Source organism: Dermacentor albipictus, chromosome 3 (assembly GCF_038994185.2).
Source record: "Dermacentor albipictus isolate Rhodes 1998 colony chromosome 3, USDA_Dalb.pri_finalv2, whole genome shotgun sequence".
Taxonomy (NCBI): Eukaryota; Metazoa; Arthropoda; class Arachnida; order Ixodida; family Ixodidae; genus Dermacentor; species Dermacentor albipictus.
The window spans coordinates 160,387,278-160,407,857 of NC_091823.1; the positions used below are offsets into that span (position 1 = coordinate 160,387,278).

Here is a 20,580-nt window from a genome sequence, read left to right on the forward strand (position 1 = left end):
ATCCACTTGGCTCTCTGGCCAATAACTGAAGGCTTCAGTGCCAAATGCAGTGGCCATGCAGTTTATTTATATCGTCGTATGACTTGCTTGATGGAAGATGTGAAGTGGTAAGTTTACTTGAAGAGGGCGTACGTCTTCGGTCCTACCAGGCTCACGAGTGCATGAAGCCTGTCCGCCTCCGGTACTTTGCTGAAGTGGGTAAACGATGTCAACCACTCGCCGTAAGATTTTAAGTCGCTTGATGAGTCATCAAAAGGCTCCAGGTGGCCAAATCATCCCACCACTTGCGTCATTAGATCAGCCATCCCTGTTGATCTGGCAGCTCGCACTCTTGCAGCGACAGCACGAGGAACACGAATCAGGCTAGAACGTTTCTTCCGTTATAATAGAATGTACTAGAATACGGTTGAGTGGAACGAGCTGCTGCGGCAGCGAATGTTTTGCATGAGGCGTGCGACGGTGAAAAATACTGTGGTGGCGCTGCGATAGAAGTGGCCTGCGTCGCATCAAGGTCGCGCTGTTGGAAACTGCTGGCGATACTTTTCGGAAAAGTCATTCGTACTACTTCGTGCGCTGGTATATGCGTTAAGACCGCTCAAAGAGTGTTTATAGTTGCATATGACGTGTATTTATGCGTTAAGAATAGATTCCTTGGTTTCTGTTCTTTATTTAATTTTCTTTAATGCTCGGTGATCGTGCGTGCATTGTGGTCGCAGTGCCAGCTTTCATTCTAATATGTTATTGTAGAGTTTCCTTTGGAGAACAAATATTTTTCTTTTTCTTCAAGCAACATGTATCTCTAGCGTGCATTTTGGGCATATAGTTTTCTATTAGTTGGTCTTGCGAAGCGCAAATGGAAAAACGTGCAAACTTGCTGCTTGCCGCTTCGAAAAATGAAACGTATCTGCCCCGTTGGGCACTCTACTCAGATTTACGGGAAGTATTGTTATAGAAAAAGACACAAAATACGGCAGTGCAGCATTCAATTAATGTTTCCGTGTTCCTCGCGTAGCATAATGCGGAGTAGTTGGTACGGGTTCTTTCATTGCGGCACATAGGACCTCGCACGCCCAAACAGTATTAGGTAGCCATTATATATGCTTATCTTCGGCCCGTAAACTGTATGAATTTTTAGCCCAGTCCATGCTTAACAGCAAAACAAACAAAAAAGAAAGCGGCGTGGTAGCCTAATTAGTGGCTATGTGGTGGATATGGCGTTGCATTGCTAAACTGGAGCTCGCAGGTTCAAACCACATGGCGGCATTCGATGGGAACGAAATGGAAAAGCACTCGTGTATTTTTGTTTAGGTGCACGTTCAAGAACCCCATGTGGTGAGAACCTAGGAGGGTGCTTCATAATAATATCGCCAGACGTAAAACGCTAAAACTTCTTTAAATAAAAAAAAGAAAAAAAAGAAGGTAGCTGCGTCTATCGGCTTTCTTGTAGGGCTGTAAACGAAAGAAATTATTCTTGAGTCTGATTTTTGAAAAAAATCTCACATTTATCCTACATTTCATACCTAAATATAATGCCCTTCTCAACTGCACGTCCGCTTAGCTAAGCAGCTTGTGCATTATCAATAGCTGCTTTCAGTTATTTAGCATTGGTATTCAGATATTTCAATATTGAAAACGGCTGATTTCTTTGGTTCACCTGTGGATGGTGCAGCTTTTAAAAGAAACATGCTTGTTCTGGTCGGGAGTTCTCACTTTTTCAATCAGTGCAATTAAAGTAATTGATAATTTTTCTCTTACATATATGTCGTAGAAATATGTGTATCTACCATTAAATTTACCTAGAAGTGCATTGGTCATATGCATCTCTTCGCGCCACGCAGTGATTAAAGCTCGTTTGTTTCGCTATAATACTGTTATCTTTCATCATTGTCCTTGATCAATATTTCATTAAGAAGGAGCGCGCGTAAAATGACACGACATCAATGAAACAAAGCAAGTGAAACCATAACACGATGCACTGCACATACTTTTTTTGCGAGAAAAAGTGAGCGTCCGCTAGAGTTCGCGAAACGAACGCGTGCTCGCTAGCAGCCGATGCACTTCACAGCTACGCGAAAACTGTCGACGTCATGTTGTATAACCCATGCCTCAAATATATATACGTAGCAAAAGGGTGTCAATATATTCAATGTATCTTTGCAATTGAAATAAAGCACCATTATGAGAGCGCACGTGCGCAATCGGTCTTTGGCGGCGAGGTTACGTTGAATAAGCCGGGAAGCTCGTCTCCGCCCCAATCCAGTTTGCTCGCCCTTGCCCAACTTTTCCACGCATGCGGCGCCTCAGCGGGAGAGCGCCGTTCAGCGCACTCGACCATTGTATAGTAAGCTCTTGTTATACCAGTGCCGCTGTAGGTGCGAGTCATCCTCGTCGACAGTTGCGTCGTAGGGATTCGGAGACGAACGTAGAACAGTAGCAAAACAATTCCTTGCTGCATCGTGCAGCAGGAACGGCAGTACAACTGTGAGCGGCCAAAAGATAAACATTGCAGCCTTACAAGCAATCGCGATCAGGTCATGTGATTACCTGTAAGCGTGACTTGCCGACGTTATTGACAGCACGTAGCACCGTCACATGACAAAAACGATGAAGTACACCAATAGCACCTACAATATATATTTCCAGGTTAACTAAAGAGAGCATATGCAAGAGCATTCAGAATAAAAACATAACTTAGATCACGTGGCGCTCGAAAAGGCTAGTTCATTGTCCGTATTACAGATGGTTCAGTTGCGCACATTTCTGCATGATTTTGATATGGAAGAAAATCCATTGACATGTGGCGCTATCACTGTCGATGCACAAGATTTATTCTACTCGTTTCGTCACGCCGAAGAAATGAAAAACTTGATGTTGTGTATTTGTGACGACAGTGAATAAGTTAGGGTAAGAAAGTATACTGAAATAGCCAGCGAAAAATTTTTTGGAACTCCTTTTTTTATATTGAATCAATATATATTGGATTGAAAGGTGCTGCATATGTGCAGAACTCTTGGGTATGTATTGGCTCGTACGTTGCCCCAGTCTTCAGCCATATTTTTCTGGCCAGAGGGAACAGGATTGTTCACAGTGGTTTATTCGGTATGGTTATCCGATTCGTCAATGATTACTTATTTATTATAAGGCAGAACGTGGTTGCACGGCTGTTAACGTTGTAAATGTGTTCCGTAATGTGGATTGGGCCACCAATGAAATTCGCACTCGAGGCTGCACAACACAATGAATTGTAATTTCGCAATATAACGCTGCAACTACGGTCTGAACTCATTTTCTGGATATATATATATATATATATATATATGCTACTGCAGAAGAACGCGCAGCAGGCATTGCTTCGAGAAAGACGACGACAACGTGTGGTTGGAAGCTTTGTGTCTGTGTTGCCGAAGCTCTGTGTGCTCTCGTTACGTGCTCTGCTATCTGAGCGTCCCATCAATCGAACTATAACGCATCTTAACATTTGGTGGACGTGCTGGGCCCTTCCCAAACCTGGAACTCCGCAGCCGGACGCTCCCTACCGTTTCTGCTATGCCTCAGGACGCTGCGCAGCCCGATCCTCCCATGGCATCGCCTGTCGTCTGCTGCGGTGCTCTACGCCAACGAGATCCTCCGGTCTTCAGCGGCAACGACGACCATGACGCGGAGGATTGGCTCTCGTCATATGATCGCGTGACTGCGCATCACAAGTGGGATGACAAAGCTAAACTGACTAACGTCATCTTCTACCTTTCTGGAGTCGCGAATATCTGGTTCCGGAATCATGAATCCAGCCTTTCCACCTGGACAGCATTTACCCATTGTTTCAAAGAAGTCTTCGGTCGCCCTGCTGTACGGAAGCTTCGCGCAGAACAACGCTTGCCTGGTCGCGCTCAGCAAAAGGGTGAAAACTTCACCAGCTACAATAAAGACGTAGTTGACCTTTTCCGGCGCATTAATCCCGCCATGCCCGAATCCGAAAATATCAAGAATGTCATGAAGGGCATAGAGGATGACGCCTTTCAAATGCTCTTGGCGAAAAATCCTCAAATGATCCACTAGGTCATTACACTGTGCCAGAGCTACGATGAGCTCCGCAAATAACGCCTTACCACGCGCCGAACTGTCGTGCCGGACGACACGGTTTCGGCTTTAACTGACAGTTCTGGTGCTGCTTTCGCCCACTCTTTGCTCCTCGACCAAATCAAGCAATTTGTTCGCGAAAAAGTCGCGCGCCAACTGTCACTGCTGCCTCCTACCCAGTCGTCGGAGTCCTCTTTGTCCCCGGACCTCCGACGCGTCATCCATGAACAAGTCAGCGACGCATTACCTCTCGCTAACCAGCCACCTTCAGCGACAGTCCCACCCACTTACGCTGCCGTCATTGCCAGGCCCAGACCTCAGCCTGAAGTTGCGCATTACACGCCCACAAGCGGCTTCTACGCCTCGGCTTCTGCAGCTGCGAACTACGTGCCCAGAAGCGGCTTCTGCGCGCCTCCGCAGCCCCTACGCCCGGCTCCAAACTGTGCTCCGCTACCTAGACCCCCTGTTGATAATCCGTGGCGTACCCAAGAAAATCGGCCGATCTGCTTCGCGTGTGGCTTTGCTGGACACGTAGCATGGTTCTGCCGCCGGCGAGGTTGGTATCCTTCTGATACTGTGAGACTTCAAGGGAATGCTCCTGACTCCCAGTCCTGCTATTCACCACCAGTTCCGCACTTCGCTCCTTCATCTCCTGTTCCCCAAAGCTTCAACACTCGTCGGTCTCCATCTCCCCGTCGACGTTCCCTGTCCCCCATCGTTCGCCGCCCTCCGGCTGTGGAGGAAAACTTAAAGGCGCAGTTCCGGAGGCAAGAACTGCGACCTCTTGAACTGCTCAAGCCCTCGTTTATTCCCAACGAACGTCATTGAAGTTTTTGCCGAAGGTATCGCCGTTCACGCGCTTGTCAACACGGGTGCCGCAGTGTCCGTGATTGCCGACCACCTTCGCCATACGCTCCGAAAAGTCGCCATGCCGTTTTCTGCCATTTAGCTGCGCACAGCAAGCGCTGATCCTATTGAGCCCTTAGGAACACGTACCGTCCGTGTCGCCATACAAGACAGTTTATACCACATTGAATTTGTTGTTCTTCCCCGCTGCTCTCACGCCATCATTCTAGGATGGGACTTCCTCTCATCTCATCACGCTATTATTGATTGTGCTGGTGCAGAACTTGCGCTGACTCAATTCTGCGGCAGTCTTTCTGAAGATTTGCCTCCGCCTTCTCCTCGAGTGTTCGTTGCCACCGCCACTGATATCCCTCCTTTCTCTTCCGCCCTTGTACCCGTTTCCTGTGCTGCTTTCTACGATTCCACCGTTCTTTTCACGCCATCTCAACTTGCTGCACGCCGTCATCTCTTCTTGCTTCCCTTTGTCATCCTTCCCTTTCGCCAGGGCTCCAGTGCACTTTACGTTTCGAATCCGTTTTCGTGTCCATCAAGCTTACATCATGGCGAGTGCCTCGGTTTTGCTGATGAATTCGACACGAGCTCTGTCTACGATGTGCCTGATGACTCGACTCCTCTTCACGTTGACGCCAAGACTCTTCCTGTCTCTGCGCCTCCGCCTGCATGTGACCGAGAGTTTGCTCCGTCTATTGACACCAACCTCACTCCGAGTCAGCGCAAGCAGATCGTCGACCTTCTTAACCGATTTCGATCTTCTTTCGACCTCCAGAAACAATGTTTAGGCCGTACCTCCACAGTCGTTCACCACATCGACACCGGCAGCCACGCGCCGCTACGCCAACGTCCATACCGTGCGTCCGCAACGGAGCGCCGTGTCATCGATGAGCACGTAGGAGACATGCTCCGACGCGGCGTGATACAGCCATCACACAGTCCTTGGGCTTCTCCGGTAGTGCTGGTCAAAAAGAAAGATGGGACAATTCGTTTTTGTGTGGACTATCGACGACTCAACAAGATAACCCGGAAAGATTTATATCCTCTTCCCCGTATCGACGACGCACTGAACTGCCTCCAAGGCGCTGAATTCTTTTCGTCCTTAGAAATACGATCCGGTTATTGGCCGGTCCCGGTAGCTGATGCAGACCGTCCGAAAACGGCATTTGTTACGCCTGACGGCTTATATGAATTTACCGTGATGCCCTTTGGCCTCTGTAATGCGCCTGCGACTTTTCGAAGAATGATGGATAACATCCTCCGGGGCCTCAAATGGCAGACATGCCTTTGTTATCTCGATGACATTGTCATCTTTTCCCTGGACTTTTCTTCTCACCTGTCCCGACTCAAACGCATGCTCACTTGCCTTGCCGATGCTGGACTCCAGCTCAACTTGGAGAAGTGTCGCTTCGCCGCCCGGCGGCTAGTCATCCTTGGCCACGTTGTTTCGAAAGATGGTGTGCTCCCAGATCCAACCAAACTCCAAGCCGTTGCCGAATTTCCAAGACCAAAGACCACAAAAGAACTCCGCAGCGTCATCGCATTATGCTCCTATTTTCGTCGTTTCATCCGCAACTTCGCCACCATAATAGCGCCTTTGACGCAGCTTCTCGCGGGTAACCACGACCTCGTGGCTTGGCCGCCAGCTGGCGATGCCGCATTCATGACGCTGCGACGTCTTCTAACCTCACCCCCCATACTCCGACATTTTGACCCAAGTGCACCGACAGAAATACACACGGATGCCAGTGGCGTCGGCATTGGCGCTGTTCTTGCACAGCGAAAGACTGGATTCGACGAATACGTTGTTGCCTTCGCTAGCCGCGCACTCACGAAAGCGGAAGCAAACTATTCCGTTACAGAAAAAGAATGCCTGGCTATCACTTGGGCCATAAATAAGTTCCATCCTTACCTCTACGGTCGCCCGTTCGACGTCATCGCGGACCACCATTCACTCTGCTGGTTGTCGTCCTTGAAAGATCCTTCAGGTCACCTCGCTCGATAGGCGCTTCGCCTCCAAGAGTATGCTATTCGAGTGCTGTACCACTCAGGCCGTAAACATTCGGACGCGGATGCCTTGTCTCGCTCTCCACTGTCAGGCCAGCCCAATTATCAGAAAGTACGAATATGCGAGTTCTCCCTCACCGCCACGGATATGCTTTCGGAGCAGCAGAGGGATCCATGGATTGTTGCTATGCTGGCTTTTCTGTCAGACGCATCAGTGCCTTCTACTGGACGTGCGTTGCGTCGCCAAGCACACCACTTCGCTGTTCGCGACGGGCTCCTGTACCACCGTAACTACCTCTCGGACGGGCGCAAATGGTTACTCGTGGTTCCTCGGCATCTACGTTCAGACGTATGTGCAGCGTTTCACGATGAGCCGCAATGCGTACATGCAGGAGTACTAAAAACGTACGCGCGCCTACGAATTCGTTATTACTGGCGTGGGATGTACCGATTCGTCCGCCAATATGTCCGCTCCTGCCTCGCATGCCAACGCCGCAAGAACGCCCCTCATGCCTTAGCTGCTCCACTGCAACCCTTGCCTTGCACAGGACGGGCCTTTGACCGGGTCGGAGTTGATCTTTATGGGCCCCTTCGTGGTACTTCAGATGGCAACCGCTGGGTGATAATGGCCATAGACCATCTCACGCGTTACGCGCAAACTTCGCCTCTGCCCAATGCATCTGCGCGGGATGTTGCCAGGTTCGTTCTGCGTAACATCATACTTCGCCATGGAGCCCCCAGAGAGTTACTGAGCGACAGAGGCCGCGTCTTTCTGTCTGATGTCATAGAAGCCTTGCTCAAGAAATGCAACGTAATTCACCGTACTACTACTGCATACCACCCGCAAACGAATGGCATGACTGAGCGCTTTAACCGCACTCTTGGCGATATGTTAGCCATGTACGTCGCATCTGACCAAACTAATTGGCACCGAATTCTACCCTTCGTGACGTACGCTTATAATACCGCCACATAGACCACTACAGGATTTTCCCCGTTCTTTCTTCTTTATGGACGCGAGCCTTCCTCTACAATGGACACCATCGTTCCGTATCGCGCTGACAGGACAGAGGCTACTGCCCTGTCCGAAGCTGCTGCACAGGCGGAAGAGTGCCGAAGGCTCGCCCGCACATTTACTTCGGCCGATCAGCAGCGACAGAAGCACCTTCGGGATATTCCCTCCTCTCTGGCACCCTATGCCCCTGACTCACTAGTCTGGCTTTGGGTTTCCGCTACCAGCCCTGGACTTTCACCAAAGCTTGTTTCCAAGTGCCAGGCTCCCTACCGTGTCGTCAGTCAAACGTCTCCTGTGAACTACTTGGTAGAACCCCTTGAGCCACCTTCCGATAAGCGCCGCCGAGGGCGCGAAATCGTGCACGTTCAGCGGCTCATGCCCTACTTTGATCCACCTGTACTATCTTGCCCGTAGGTCGCCGAGACGGCTCCTCTTTTCCGGGGAGGCAATTGGAGAAGAACGCGCAGCAGGCATTGCTTCGAGAAAGATGACGACAACGTGTGGTTGGAAGCCTTGTGTCTGTGTTGCCGAAGCTCTGTGTCCTCTCGCTACGTGCTCTGCTATCTGAGCGTCCAATCAATCGAACTAAAACGCATCTTAACAATATATATATATATATATATATATATATAACCTCAGGTCAGTATTTCTAGAGCACAATATACGTGGAGCGGCAGAAAAAGTTATCAAGATAGTTCAGCTTCTTGGACCATAAACATATATACGCAGAGGTGACACACAGCGAAAACGCATCGTTGTCGTGCCTTATGTCCATCGCTTTTCCAACGGACTAAAGAACGACCTCAGCCGGTTTCGTGTTGACGTTGTTTTCAGCACTTATCACAAGCAGCTATGAACCTTCCCAGCTGTGGCCAATGTTTCTCACAATACGAACAAGAAAAACTATGCCTAGGCTTTGAAGAAGGAAGCCTGGTTTGCAAGATGTAAAATAGGCGTAGTGTGCATGTTACCACTAATTCGCGGCCCTCTTCGCATAGGCCAGACTGGCCGCTGCGTTAACAACAGAGAGTACCGACAATTGACAAAAATAGCCACTCACACTTAGCCAACCACTGCAAAAGCTTTCATTATGAACCTGTGTTTTGTTGTACTGTGAGTTTGTTTGCGCATAAAAACAAACAAGTGAAGTAACCGAGACCTTTCTTGTAAAAAAAAAAAACGAGCTCTCCGCCTATAATGCTAACTTGGAAGAATTAGCCTCTTTGAGTGCCATGTGACTTTTGTAAGTTTTTATTCTGAATGCCTTCGCGCATGCTCAATTTAGTTAGCCTGAATATACATATGTGTGCAACTTCCTTTCAAACACTAAATTGCCTTGAGTCCTCGTTTATTGTCTGCGCACAACAGTATCATACTGAATAGCTACCCACCCGCCCAACTTTCATCACTTACACAATTTATTCAAATTGTTTAAAAAATGTCGGTATTTTAAGTGCCTCCGCTCCCTAAACTACCAACGTACCCGTTGATCTTCTGTAGGAATTCCACGTATTCGGCAAAGGCCCGCTTTGGATGCCGCAGCTTGAAGGCAAAAAAGTTGAAAGGAGTCAACCCGCCTAGCTTGTTCAGCATTTGATTCAGATGCTGTGGGAAAGAAAAAAAAAAGAAGGCATTGGTTCGCATCATGCAAAAATTCGGGCTAAGAACCCTAATTGTAATCTACCTCGGCAGCGGGCGTAATGTAAACCGAGAACGTCAGTAAGCCGTGTGTCAATCTTGCTCAGCTTACACAGCACGAGCTTCCAAGCTCTTTCATTAAAGAGTGATGGTGAGGCAGTGGGGGTAAAAATTATCACTTGTGTATCTTTCTTATTATCTGATTTTTAATTATCATTTCTCAATTTATCTTTCGTTTCCACAGCACGGCTTATTAGAGTCATTGTCACACCTATATCACATATATTTCACACACATATACGGCGACAGATGTAGTCATGTTTAAAGCAATCTTATCAATAACGTATTGTCACTTATGCCCCAATTAACAGCTTGTCACTTTGTGTTCGACACTCTGGTCATATCTAGCGCTTGCAGCCATAACACATCACATCATCGCCAATAATTCGGAGTACTATTACTTTTGGATACATTTCGTAGCTGTTTGTCATCGCCATTAACGTTATTTTATTTGGTCCTTGCCTTCATTCCATCAAAGGGCTGCATTAAATGGCACAAATACCGCAAGCACCTGCAGTAAGAATGTTGCAGCCTAACTCTAAGGTAGAAGCAAGCCTAAAGTCATAATTAAATAGTTGATAAGATCTGGGACTGCCCCACGTGAATGCGTGGGCTGGCCTTGTGCTGTTCGGAATTGATAGCCTGGGAAGTTGGGTTAAATAATTTGCCGGGATGTTTTGCTAGTTCTGTTTCCTAGTGGACATAGCACACTCAATGAAAGCTAACGAGAGAGCCGCTAGTTCCCAAAGTCCAAAACGGAAGCTTTGTGTTTACATTAACAACCATTTCCCTATTTAAAAACATTCGAAAAGCATAAATATTCATGTTAGAAACTGCTCAATCGATTCCAGTAGAAATTCTTGTATTTCAGAAAGCGAGCAAACTAACAAAATGCAAGTAGGCTTTTTATGTTCCTACGCCAAATACGCACTTGCCATTCAACTTGAGCCCTGCCTGCTTAATGCCCCGCAGTAAAGCGGTCAGGTTGGCCAAGTGTTCCTGTTCGCTCTTCCCAAAACAATGATGTCGTCGAAATAGAACGAAACACCAGAGCTTCCTTGAAGGATTTTCGACATCATTTGTTGAAATGCAGCGGGGTGGATGCCAACACGAAGCACACGCGTTTCAAGCGGAAGAGGCCATCGTGAGTTATGAAAGCGGTTAGGTCATGCCTTTCAGGATCGAGCAAAACCTAGTAGTAGGCCGATGAGAGATCTAGCTTTGAAAACTGCGTTGCCCCAAGGAGACTGTGGGAGAATTTTTCGGTGTGTGGAAAAGAAAAGCTATCCGTCACGATAGCGTTGTTAGGATTCGTAAGTCGACACAGACACGAATGCCTTCATTGCTCTTTTGAACAAGAACAATTGGAGACACCCATTCTGAAGCGTTAATGCGCTCTGTCGGGCCCAATTGCTCTAGCCGACGAAGTTCCTCAGGTACCTGAGCTCGGAGCGGAAGAGGAAGGTGGCGAAGTATTGTTACAACGGGCGGGATCGAGAGCCGTACTTTGACACGATGTACAAACCCCTTGGCTAGGCCGAGGGCGAAGTCAAAAAGACATGCAAATGTATTGCGCGATTGTGCTGGAAGACGTGCAGATAAAACTGTTTCCTGAACTGGAACTTGTACGTTGATGGCACTGTTAGTTGTAGCTCATTAGAGGCAGTGGAGTTGACTTAAGGCAGCGGAAGGACGAGCCATCAATCTGGAAGTCAAGAGCCACAATGGCGTAGGCGCCCAGAAGCGATGTGCCCTGCGAGACAAGGCAGAACAGAATGGACGCTCCGCGTTCTGTGTATGAGACTTTTGAAAGAAAACATCCTCGCACTGGTATCATCATCATCATCATCATCATCATCAGCATCATAATCATCAGCCTGGTTACGCCCACTGCAGGGCAAGCGTCTCTTATACTTCTCCAACTACCCCGATCATGTACTAATTGTGGCCATGTTGTACCTGCAAACTTAATCTCATCCGCCCACCTAACTTTCTGCCGCCCCGTGCAACGGTTCCCTTCTCTTGGAATCCAGTCCGTTACCCTTAATGACCATCGGTTATCTTCCCTTCTCATTACATTTCCTGCCCATGCCCATTTCTTTTTCTTGATTTCAACTACGAAGTCATTACCTCGCCTTTGTTCCCTCACCCAATCTGCTCGTTTCTTATCCCTTAACGTTACGCCCAACATTCTTCTTTCCATAGCTCGTTGCGTCGTCCTCAATTTCAGTAGAACCCTTTTCGTAAGCCTCCAGCTTTCTGCCATGACGTGAGTACTGGTAAGACACAGCTGTTATACACTTTTCTCTTGAGGGATAACGGCAACCTGCTGTTCGTAATCTGAGAATGCCTCCTAAACGCACCCCAGCCCATTCTTATTCTTCTGATTATTTCAGTCTCATGATCCGGATCTGCAGTCCTAAGGACAGGTCTGCAGTCCTGCAGACCTGTCCTAGGTAGATGTATGCCCTTACCACTTCCAGTGCCTCGCTACCTATCGTAAACTGCTGTTCTCTTCCTAGGCTGTTAAATATTACTTTAGTTTTCCGCAGATTAATTTTTAGACGCACCCGTCTGCTCTGCCTCTCCAGGTCAGTGAGCATGCATTGCAACTGGTCCCCTGAGTTACTGAGCAAGGCAATATCATCAGCGAATGGAAAGTTACTAAGGTATTTTCCATTAACTCTCATCCCCAATTCTTCCCAATCCAGGTTTCTGAATACCTCCTGTAAACACGCTGGGAATAGCACTGGGAAGATCGTATCTCCCTGTCTGACGCCTTTCTTTATTGGGATTTCGTTGCTATCTTTATGGAGGACTACGATGGCTGTGGAGCCGCTATAGATATCATTCAGTATTTTTACATACGGCTCGTCTTGACCCTGCTTCCGTAATGCCTCCATGACTGCTGAGGTTTCGACTGAATCAAACGCTTTCTCGCAATCAAGGAAAGCTATATATAAGGGTAAGTTATATTCCGCAGATTTCTCTATCACCTGACTGATAGTGGGAATATGGTCTATTGTTGAGTAGCCTTTACGGAATCCTGCCTGGTCCTTTCGTTGACGGAAGTCTAAGGTGTTCCTGATTCTATTTGCAATTACCTTAGTAAATACTTTTTAGGCAACGGACAGTAAGCTGATCGGTCTATAATTTTTCGAGTCTCTGGCGTCCCCTTTCTTATGGATTAGGATTATGTTAGCGTTCTTCCAAGATTCCGGTATGCTCAAGTCATGAGGCGTTGCGTATACAGGGTGGCCAGTTTTTCTAGAACAATCTGCCCACCATCCTTCAACACATCTGCTGTTACCTGATCCTCCCCAGCTACCTTCTCCGTTTGCATATCTCCCAAGGCTTTCTTTATTTTTTCCGGCGGGGCTTGTGGGATTTCAAATTCCCCTAGACTATTATCTCTTCCATTATCGTCGCGGGTGCTACTGGTACTGTATAAATCTCTATAGAACTCCTCAGCCACTTGAACGACCTCATCCATATTAGTAATGAGATTGCCGGCTTTGTCTCTTAACGCATACATCTGATTCTTGCCAATTTCTAGTTTCCTCTTCACTGCTTTTAGGCTTCCTCCGTTCCGGAGAGCATGTTCAATTCTATCCATATTATACTTCCCTATGTGAGCTGTTTTGCGCTTGTTGATTAACTTGGAAAGTGCTGCCAGTTATATTCTAGCTGTAGGTTGGAGGCTTTCATACATCGGCGTTTCTTGATCAGATCTTTCGTCTCCTGCGATAGTTACTGGCGTCATGTCTAATGGAGTTACCACCGACCTCTATTGCACATTCCTTAATGATGCCCATAAGATTGTCTTTCATATCTTCAACACTGAGGTCCTCTTCCTGAGTTAAGGCCGAATACCTGTTCTGTTGCTTGATCCAGAATTCCTCTATTTTCCCTCTTACCGCTAACTCATTGATCGGCTTCTTATGTACTAGTATCGTCCGTTCCCTCCTGAAGTCTAGGCTAATCTTACCATCCCCTAAGCCCCGGTAGCACCGGGGCGTACCCGCTTTTCAGCATTGTATATGGCTTCTTTCGTCCTCCTAACTTCACTGAACCCTATTATATACCATTTACTGCTCTCTAATTCCTCCAATAGCACTGCTAGACTCGCCTCACTTGATGGCGTTCTAGCGGTAAACATTGCCAGGTTCAGATTCCAAAGGCGGCCTGTCCAGAACCACGGATTCTTAGCACTCTCTGCTGCGTCGCAGGTCTGACCGCATGCCGTGGTCAGTCGCTTCGCAGCTGCTGGGGACTGAGGGCCGGGGTTCAATTGTTGTGTTCACATAGGAGGTTGTGGCCAAGTACTGCACCAGCGTGGCCAATCCTGCTTTGGTGATGGAGTGCGTTACCGGTTCTGGTCACCGGGATTAGGCCACACTTCAGGCCTGTTTATGCAATTTTATCTACACCCGGATTTTTTCGTTCAGGTGGAAAATTGCGCGGCACCGAGATTCGAACCACGACCCTCTTGCCCTTGAGTTGGATATTTTACCTCTACGCCACCGCTGCGATGACCGCACTGGCTTTTTCAAATAATCTGACAGCTTCACACGGGGGGCGGACAGCAGCACCTGTCCGGCAAAATGTTTATCAAAAGATCATCCGCTAGAATGAAGATCCCGAGTCAATTAGGAATGTTAAAGTCGCGTGACGAACTGCTACCTCGACGAGAATTCCGGCGTGGCCGGACGCGGTCCCCCATAGAATGCTCACAGCTTCATTGTCAGTTTCATTGTCGGGCAATGTTTCATTGTCGTGCAATGTCTGATCGTTAAGCTCACGAACAGCAGTGGCCCGTCGGTTCGTGTTGCATACCGTGCTGAAAGGACCAATGAGACCACAATGATAGCAACGTTGACCTTGGACTGGGCAGCGAGGTGAAGCGGCACAGTGCTGGCGCGAAGCACTACGATAGCAGTGAGATGATGGGTTGTACGGGCGCAGATGCGAACCAGGTTGGCGGCTGTCATACTGCAGGCTCGCCTCTATACGAGGTGCATGCAGGGGCGTGTCGTTACGCGAAGGAGCGTGGCGGGTTCCAGTGGCTCTATGGTCCTATAGCGCCAAGCGAGAGTGCGGTGATATGCGCTAACGTTTCCGGAAGCAAATTCTCGAATGTCCTCATTGGCCTGTTCGACTTGTGAAGCTAATGCCACTGGTCGGGGGAACGGGAGGATCGAGCCCTCAAGAAGAAGGCGTTGGCGAAGGTGCTGGGACGCGACCCTTTCCACGAACTGCTCATGAAGCGAGCCTTCCAGAGACACAAAAGCACAAGCTACAGCGAGAGCACGTAGTGCAGCAACATATTTCTACACAGACTCCCCGTTTGCTGAATATGACTGCGAAACCGGTGCCTTTCTGCGACGACATTCCTTGTGATTGCGAGATATTGCTTTAAGGTTTCGATAGCTTCGTCGTAAACGGAAGGCTGAGTGGCGTCTCCGCTACCCTTAGTACGTTTACCGCCGGCCGCTGACTAACCGCTCTGGGTGGCATCCGATTTAAGCAGTAGGCTGGAGAAGACACGCTGACCCTCAACGCCTAGGCAGTCTACCAGCAGTGCCATGCGACGTTCGGGCTTGAACTCGGATGCTCCTGATGCGAGCACGAAGTTCTCGAACATGTGGTGCCATTGCGGCCGGGGAACAGGAGCTCTTGGCATAGAAAATTTGCAGGCGCGGTCACGCCCCTCGAAAATTCTTCGCCGCCATTGTACTTCGGCGGAAGCCGCAGAGGAACCACGGAGACAGTCACTGCCGCAACGGAAAAAGACCCCCTCTTTATTGAGAGGCATGTATATCTTCAGGTGACTACACTGGCGCCACTGACGGCTTGTAAGGGCAAACAGAAACTGAAACTGATATACTACAGATGGTACGTTGAAATCAAGTATTTGTAAATCCTAGTTAGTTCGGAAACGAGGTACGAATCATGAAGTGGTTTGGCATGTACGCATGTTAGTGTTCTTCGTTTTTAGGCATGCCATCGTCGCAAGGAATTCTTTACAAGTGTCCGAAAAGTAAAAAGATTGTAAAATCCAAAATTTGTACAAGTGCTGAATTTGTATGATATTGTGATATTGAAAGACCGTTTTAGTTGAGGAAAGGTAAGGAATGTTTGCTGCATGTCGAAGAATCTTCTTTTGCAAAAGCAAAATTTTATTTAGGTTCTGTTTATTTGTAGTAGTCCATACCATGCTGCAGTAAATAAGATGCGACGCAAATATCGCGTAACGAACCTGGAGGTTTACTTTCAAGTGGAGTAAGTGTTTACGTCGTAATAACGCATCAGCAGTGGATGAAAGTCTTTTGCACAACTGTTCTACATGTGAATTCGAACCTAGGTGAGCGAAAAATGTAATACCAAGTACCTTGTGGTCGCTTGCTATAGTAATGTTGTAACCTTCATATAAAATGCGGTTTAGCAGTTCGGGTGCTTTATTTCTTGTACGGAATATATTCGCTTTTCTTTTTAGTATATTAATACTTATTTCGTTGAAGCTGGACCAAGTGGAGAGCTTTGAAAGTGCGTTATTACATTTAACTTCCAAACCATTGACGTTGGGGCCAGAAAATAGTAGGGTGCTGTCGTCGGCGCATATAATAAATTTTGCTGTTTTATCAATATTTACGAGATCATTGATGTATACAATGAATAGAAGGGGACCAGATTGCTCCCTTCGGGTACACCTCTTAGAAGAGGAAGAAATGACGATTGCCAACCTTGCAAACATACGTACTGCTGGTGGCTGTGTAAGTACGATTTGATCAACTCCAAAGGATTCCAATGAACACCGCACATGAATAATTGTCTGCGAGAATGCCGTGGCTGAGGGAGTCGACTGCCTTTGCGAAGTGAATGAACAGGCCTAGTGTGTAAAGTTCGTTGTACATATTATGTACGATGTTATCTTTCAAAGCTAGTAAGGGTGTTTCTGTCGACGTTCCCTTTCGAAAGCCGAATCGTGCATCTGATATGTTTCCTGGAAAAAATAAACTTGTTTTGTGAGTGAAATGTATTTTTATAAGCCTTTTAAAAAAACCGGGAGAACAGAAATAGGTCTGTAGTTTTTTTTATGATCTGCTCATCAGCACATTTATGTATGACAGAAAGCTTTGCTTTCTTCATTTCTTCAGGCAAAGTGGCAGTTTGTAGTCAAGATTGAATGTATGATATTGCACAGAAGTTAGCGATTTAATGTTTCACGATATGATATACAAGAGGTTGTATTTTTCTGTGCTTTAGATTTCAGAGTAGAAGAACTTTGCAGAACTGCTCTAATTGCTTTTTTTGCTGCTAAGATGCGAAGTTGTGTAAAGGTAGCGCTTCAGCTCTTTTTTTATAAATATATTGCCACGTGGTGGTGACATTGAAGAAAACAGCAGCAATACTGTGAACGACAAAACTAAGTTTTATTGGGCGAACCTGTGCAAACAAAACAGGCTACACTTATAGTACAACGATAGCGGCGAACACGGTTGGCGATCGTCGAAAATCTGATCAGCGGGTCAAGCGCGTCGGCTTTTGTACAGCAGTCGTCGAATGTTCCAGACTAATCGTTGGGACCCGCGTGCCTTCCACAACGTTCTACACCATTCGCGTCACGCGATGAAATCAGATAACACAAGGTTCGGCGACAACGGACAGCCGATAGAAGCATCGATAACTTTCCAGAAACTTCGGATACATGCAGGTGCGTCCCGCGCTGTGCGATAACATTTGTTAGGCGGCGAAACCTGGTCGCCCGATAAAGATAAGTACACGTGTCAATATGAGCAAATACAGCAATAAGATGGCCTAAATTACGAATAATTTCTTTGGCAGAATAAGAGGTGCTTTTCGTTGTATCTATACATGCAGCGCACCAGTGGAAAAATTCACGTTCAGGCAAAGACAGGAAGAAAATAGAAGAGACGAGCGGTAGACATCAATTGGATTTAATTAGGATAAAGAGTTTGTCTGGGTGCCATTTTGTGTTTGGAGAGCTTGAGTCCAGCAACGACGAGTTTGTGTCATCTTGCTCGTGCCTCGTTGTCCCTGCGCTACAACTTTCCAATAATGTATTTGCTTTCATTTCATATACACAAACACATGCCCGCAGGCGTGAACACATGGACGTCCCTTCTAGATGTCCCGCGAACACAGTGCACATCTTTCTTGCTTCTTTGGGCGGGGGTTAAATTTGCATTGTTATGGTATTACCAGATACCAACTAGCTACCAGCTAAAGCGCCTTAAAACTTTGATAGTTTCAAAGCGAGTAGCTTTCTGTGGCGCTTTGGGTCGTGCTCGTGGTAGGCCGGTGGTCTGACTCGGCAAAGGGAAGGTGAGAAAGTGTGCGAGGGAAAGGGCGCGTGCGCTCAGTGAACAGAGTTGCGAAAATGTGCAGAGTGATATCAGGAGGGGCGAGACGTCGTTTGTGAGAACTAGCGTAACCTAAAGTCCCTTGATAATTTAAAAGTCATTATCATAATCAGCCTGGTTACGCCCACTGCAGGGCGAAGGCCTCTCCCATACTTCTCCAACAACCCCGGTCATGTACTAATTGTGGCCATGCCGTCCCTGCAAACTTTTTAATCTCATCCGCCCACCTAACTTTCGGCCGCCCCTTCCTACGCTTCCCTTCCCTTGGGATCCAGTCCGTAACCCTTAATGACCATCGGTTATCCTCCCTCCTCATTACATGTCCCACCCAAGCCCATTTCTTTTTCTTGATTTCAACTAAGATGTCATTAACTCGCGTTTGTTCCCTCACCCAATCTGCTCTTTTCTTATCCCTTAACGTTACACCTATCATTCTTCTTTCCATAGCTCATTGCGTCGTCCTCAATTTGAGTAGAACCCTTTTCGTAAGCCTCCAGGTTTCTGCCCCCTAGGTGAGTACTGGTGAAACGCAGCTATTATACACTTTCCTCTTGAGGGATAATGGCAACCTGCTGTTCATGATCTGAGAATGCCTGCCAAACGCACCCCAGCCCATTCTTATTCTTCTGATTATTTCTGTCTCATGATCGGGATCTTCTGTCACTACCTGCCCTAAGTAGATGTATTCCATTACTACTTCCAGTGCCTCTCTGCCTATTGTAAATTGCTGTTCTCTTCCGAGACTGTTAAACATTACTTTAGTTTTTTGCAGATTAATGTCTAAACCCACTCTTCTGCTTTGCCTCTCCGGCTGAGTGAGCATGCATTGCAATTGGTCCCCTGAGTTACTAAGCAAGGCAATATCATCAGCGAATCGCAAGTTACTAAGGTATTCTCCATTAACTTTTATCCCCAATTCTTCCCAATCCAGGTCTCTGAATACCTCCTGTAAACACGCTGTGAATATCATTGGAGAGATCGTATCTCCCTGTCTGACGCCTTTCTTTATTGGGATTTTGTTGCTTTCTTTATGGAGGACTACGGTGGCTGTGGAGCCGCTATAGATATCTTTCAGTATTTTTACATACGGGTCGTCTACACTCTGATTCAGTAATGCCTCCATGACTGCTGGGGGTTCGACAGAATCAAACGCTTTCTCGTAATCAATGAAAGCTATATATAAGGGTTGGTCATATTCCGCACATTTCTCTATCACCTGATTGATAGTGTGAATATGATCTATTGTTGAGTAGCCTTTACGGAATCCTGCCTGGTCCTTTGCTTGACAGAAGCCTAAGGTGTTCCTGATTCTATTTGCGATTACCTTAGTGAATAGTTTGTAGGCAACGGACAGTTAGCTGATCGGTCTATAATTTTTCAAGTCTTTGGCGTCCCCTTTCTTATGGATTAGGATTATGTTAGCGTTCTTCCAAGATTCCGGTACGCTCGAGGTCATGAGGCATTGCGTATACAGGGTGGCCAGTTTCTCTAGAACAATCTGCCCACCATCCTTCAACAAATCTGCTGTTACCTGATCCTCTCCAGCGGCCTTCCCCCTTTGCATATCTCCTAAGGCTTTCTTTACTTCTTCCGGCGTTACCTTTGGGATTTCGAATTCCTCTAGACTATTTTCTCTTCCATTATCCTCGTTGGTGCCACTGGTACTGTATAAATCTCTATAGACCTCCTCAGCCACTTGAACTGTCTCATCCATATTAGTTATGATATTGCCGGCTTTGTCTCTTAACGCATACATCTGATTCTTGCCAATTCCTAGTTTCTTCTTAACTGTTTTTAGGCTTCCTCCGTTCGTGAGAGCATGTTCAATTCTATCCATATTATACTTGCTGATGTCAGCTGTCTTACGCTTGTTGATTAACTTCGAAAGTTCTGCCAGTTCTATTCTAGCTGTAGGGTTAGAGGCTTTCATGCATTGGCGTTTCTTGATCAGATCTTTCGTCTCCTGTGATAGTTTACTGGTATCCTGCCTAACGGAGTTGCCACCGACTTCCATTGCACTCCTTAATGATGCCCACAAGATTGTCGTTCATTGCTTCAACACTAAGGTCCTCTTCCTGAGTTAAAGCCGAGTACCTGTTCTGTAGCTTGATCTGGAATTCCTCTATTTTCCCTCTTAACGCTAACTCATTGATCGGCTTCTTATGTACCAGTTTCTTCCGTTACCTTCTTAGGTCTAGGCTAATTCGACTTCTTACCATCCTATGGTCACTGCCGCGCACCTTGCCAAGCACGTCCACATCTTGTATGATGCCAGGGTTAGCGCAGAGTATGAGGTCTATTTCATTTCTAGTCTCGCCGTTCGGGCTCCTCCGCGTCCAGTTTCGGCTATCCCGCTTGCGGAAGAACGTATTCATTATCCTCATATTATTCTGCTCCGCAAACTCTACTAATAACTCTCCCCTGCTCTTCCTAGTGCCTATGCCATATTCCCCCACTGCTTTGTCTCCAGCCTGCTTCTTGCCTACCTTGGCATTAAAGTCGCCGATTAGTATAGTGTATTTGGTTTTCACTCCAGCCATC

The 20,580-nt window shown here is 47.1% G+C and overlaps 1 protein-coding gene across 4 annotated transcripts in view; it reads right to left on the minus strand.

Annotated features, from left to right (window-relative positions):
* Positions 1 to 20,580, minus strand: part of LOC139046746 (uncharacterized) — a 201,448-nt gene that overhangs the window by 98,229 nt on the left and 82,639 nt on the right. For all 4 annotated transcript variants that reach the window (XM_070536236.1, XM_070536234.1, XM_070536235.1 and 1 more), the window contains one exon: positions 9,441 to 9,562. In XM_070536236.1, the coding sequence (XP_070392337.1) occupies positions 9,441 to 9,562 (122 nt within the window). The remainder of the gene's footprint in view (positions 1 to 9,440; positions 9,563 to 20,580) is intronic.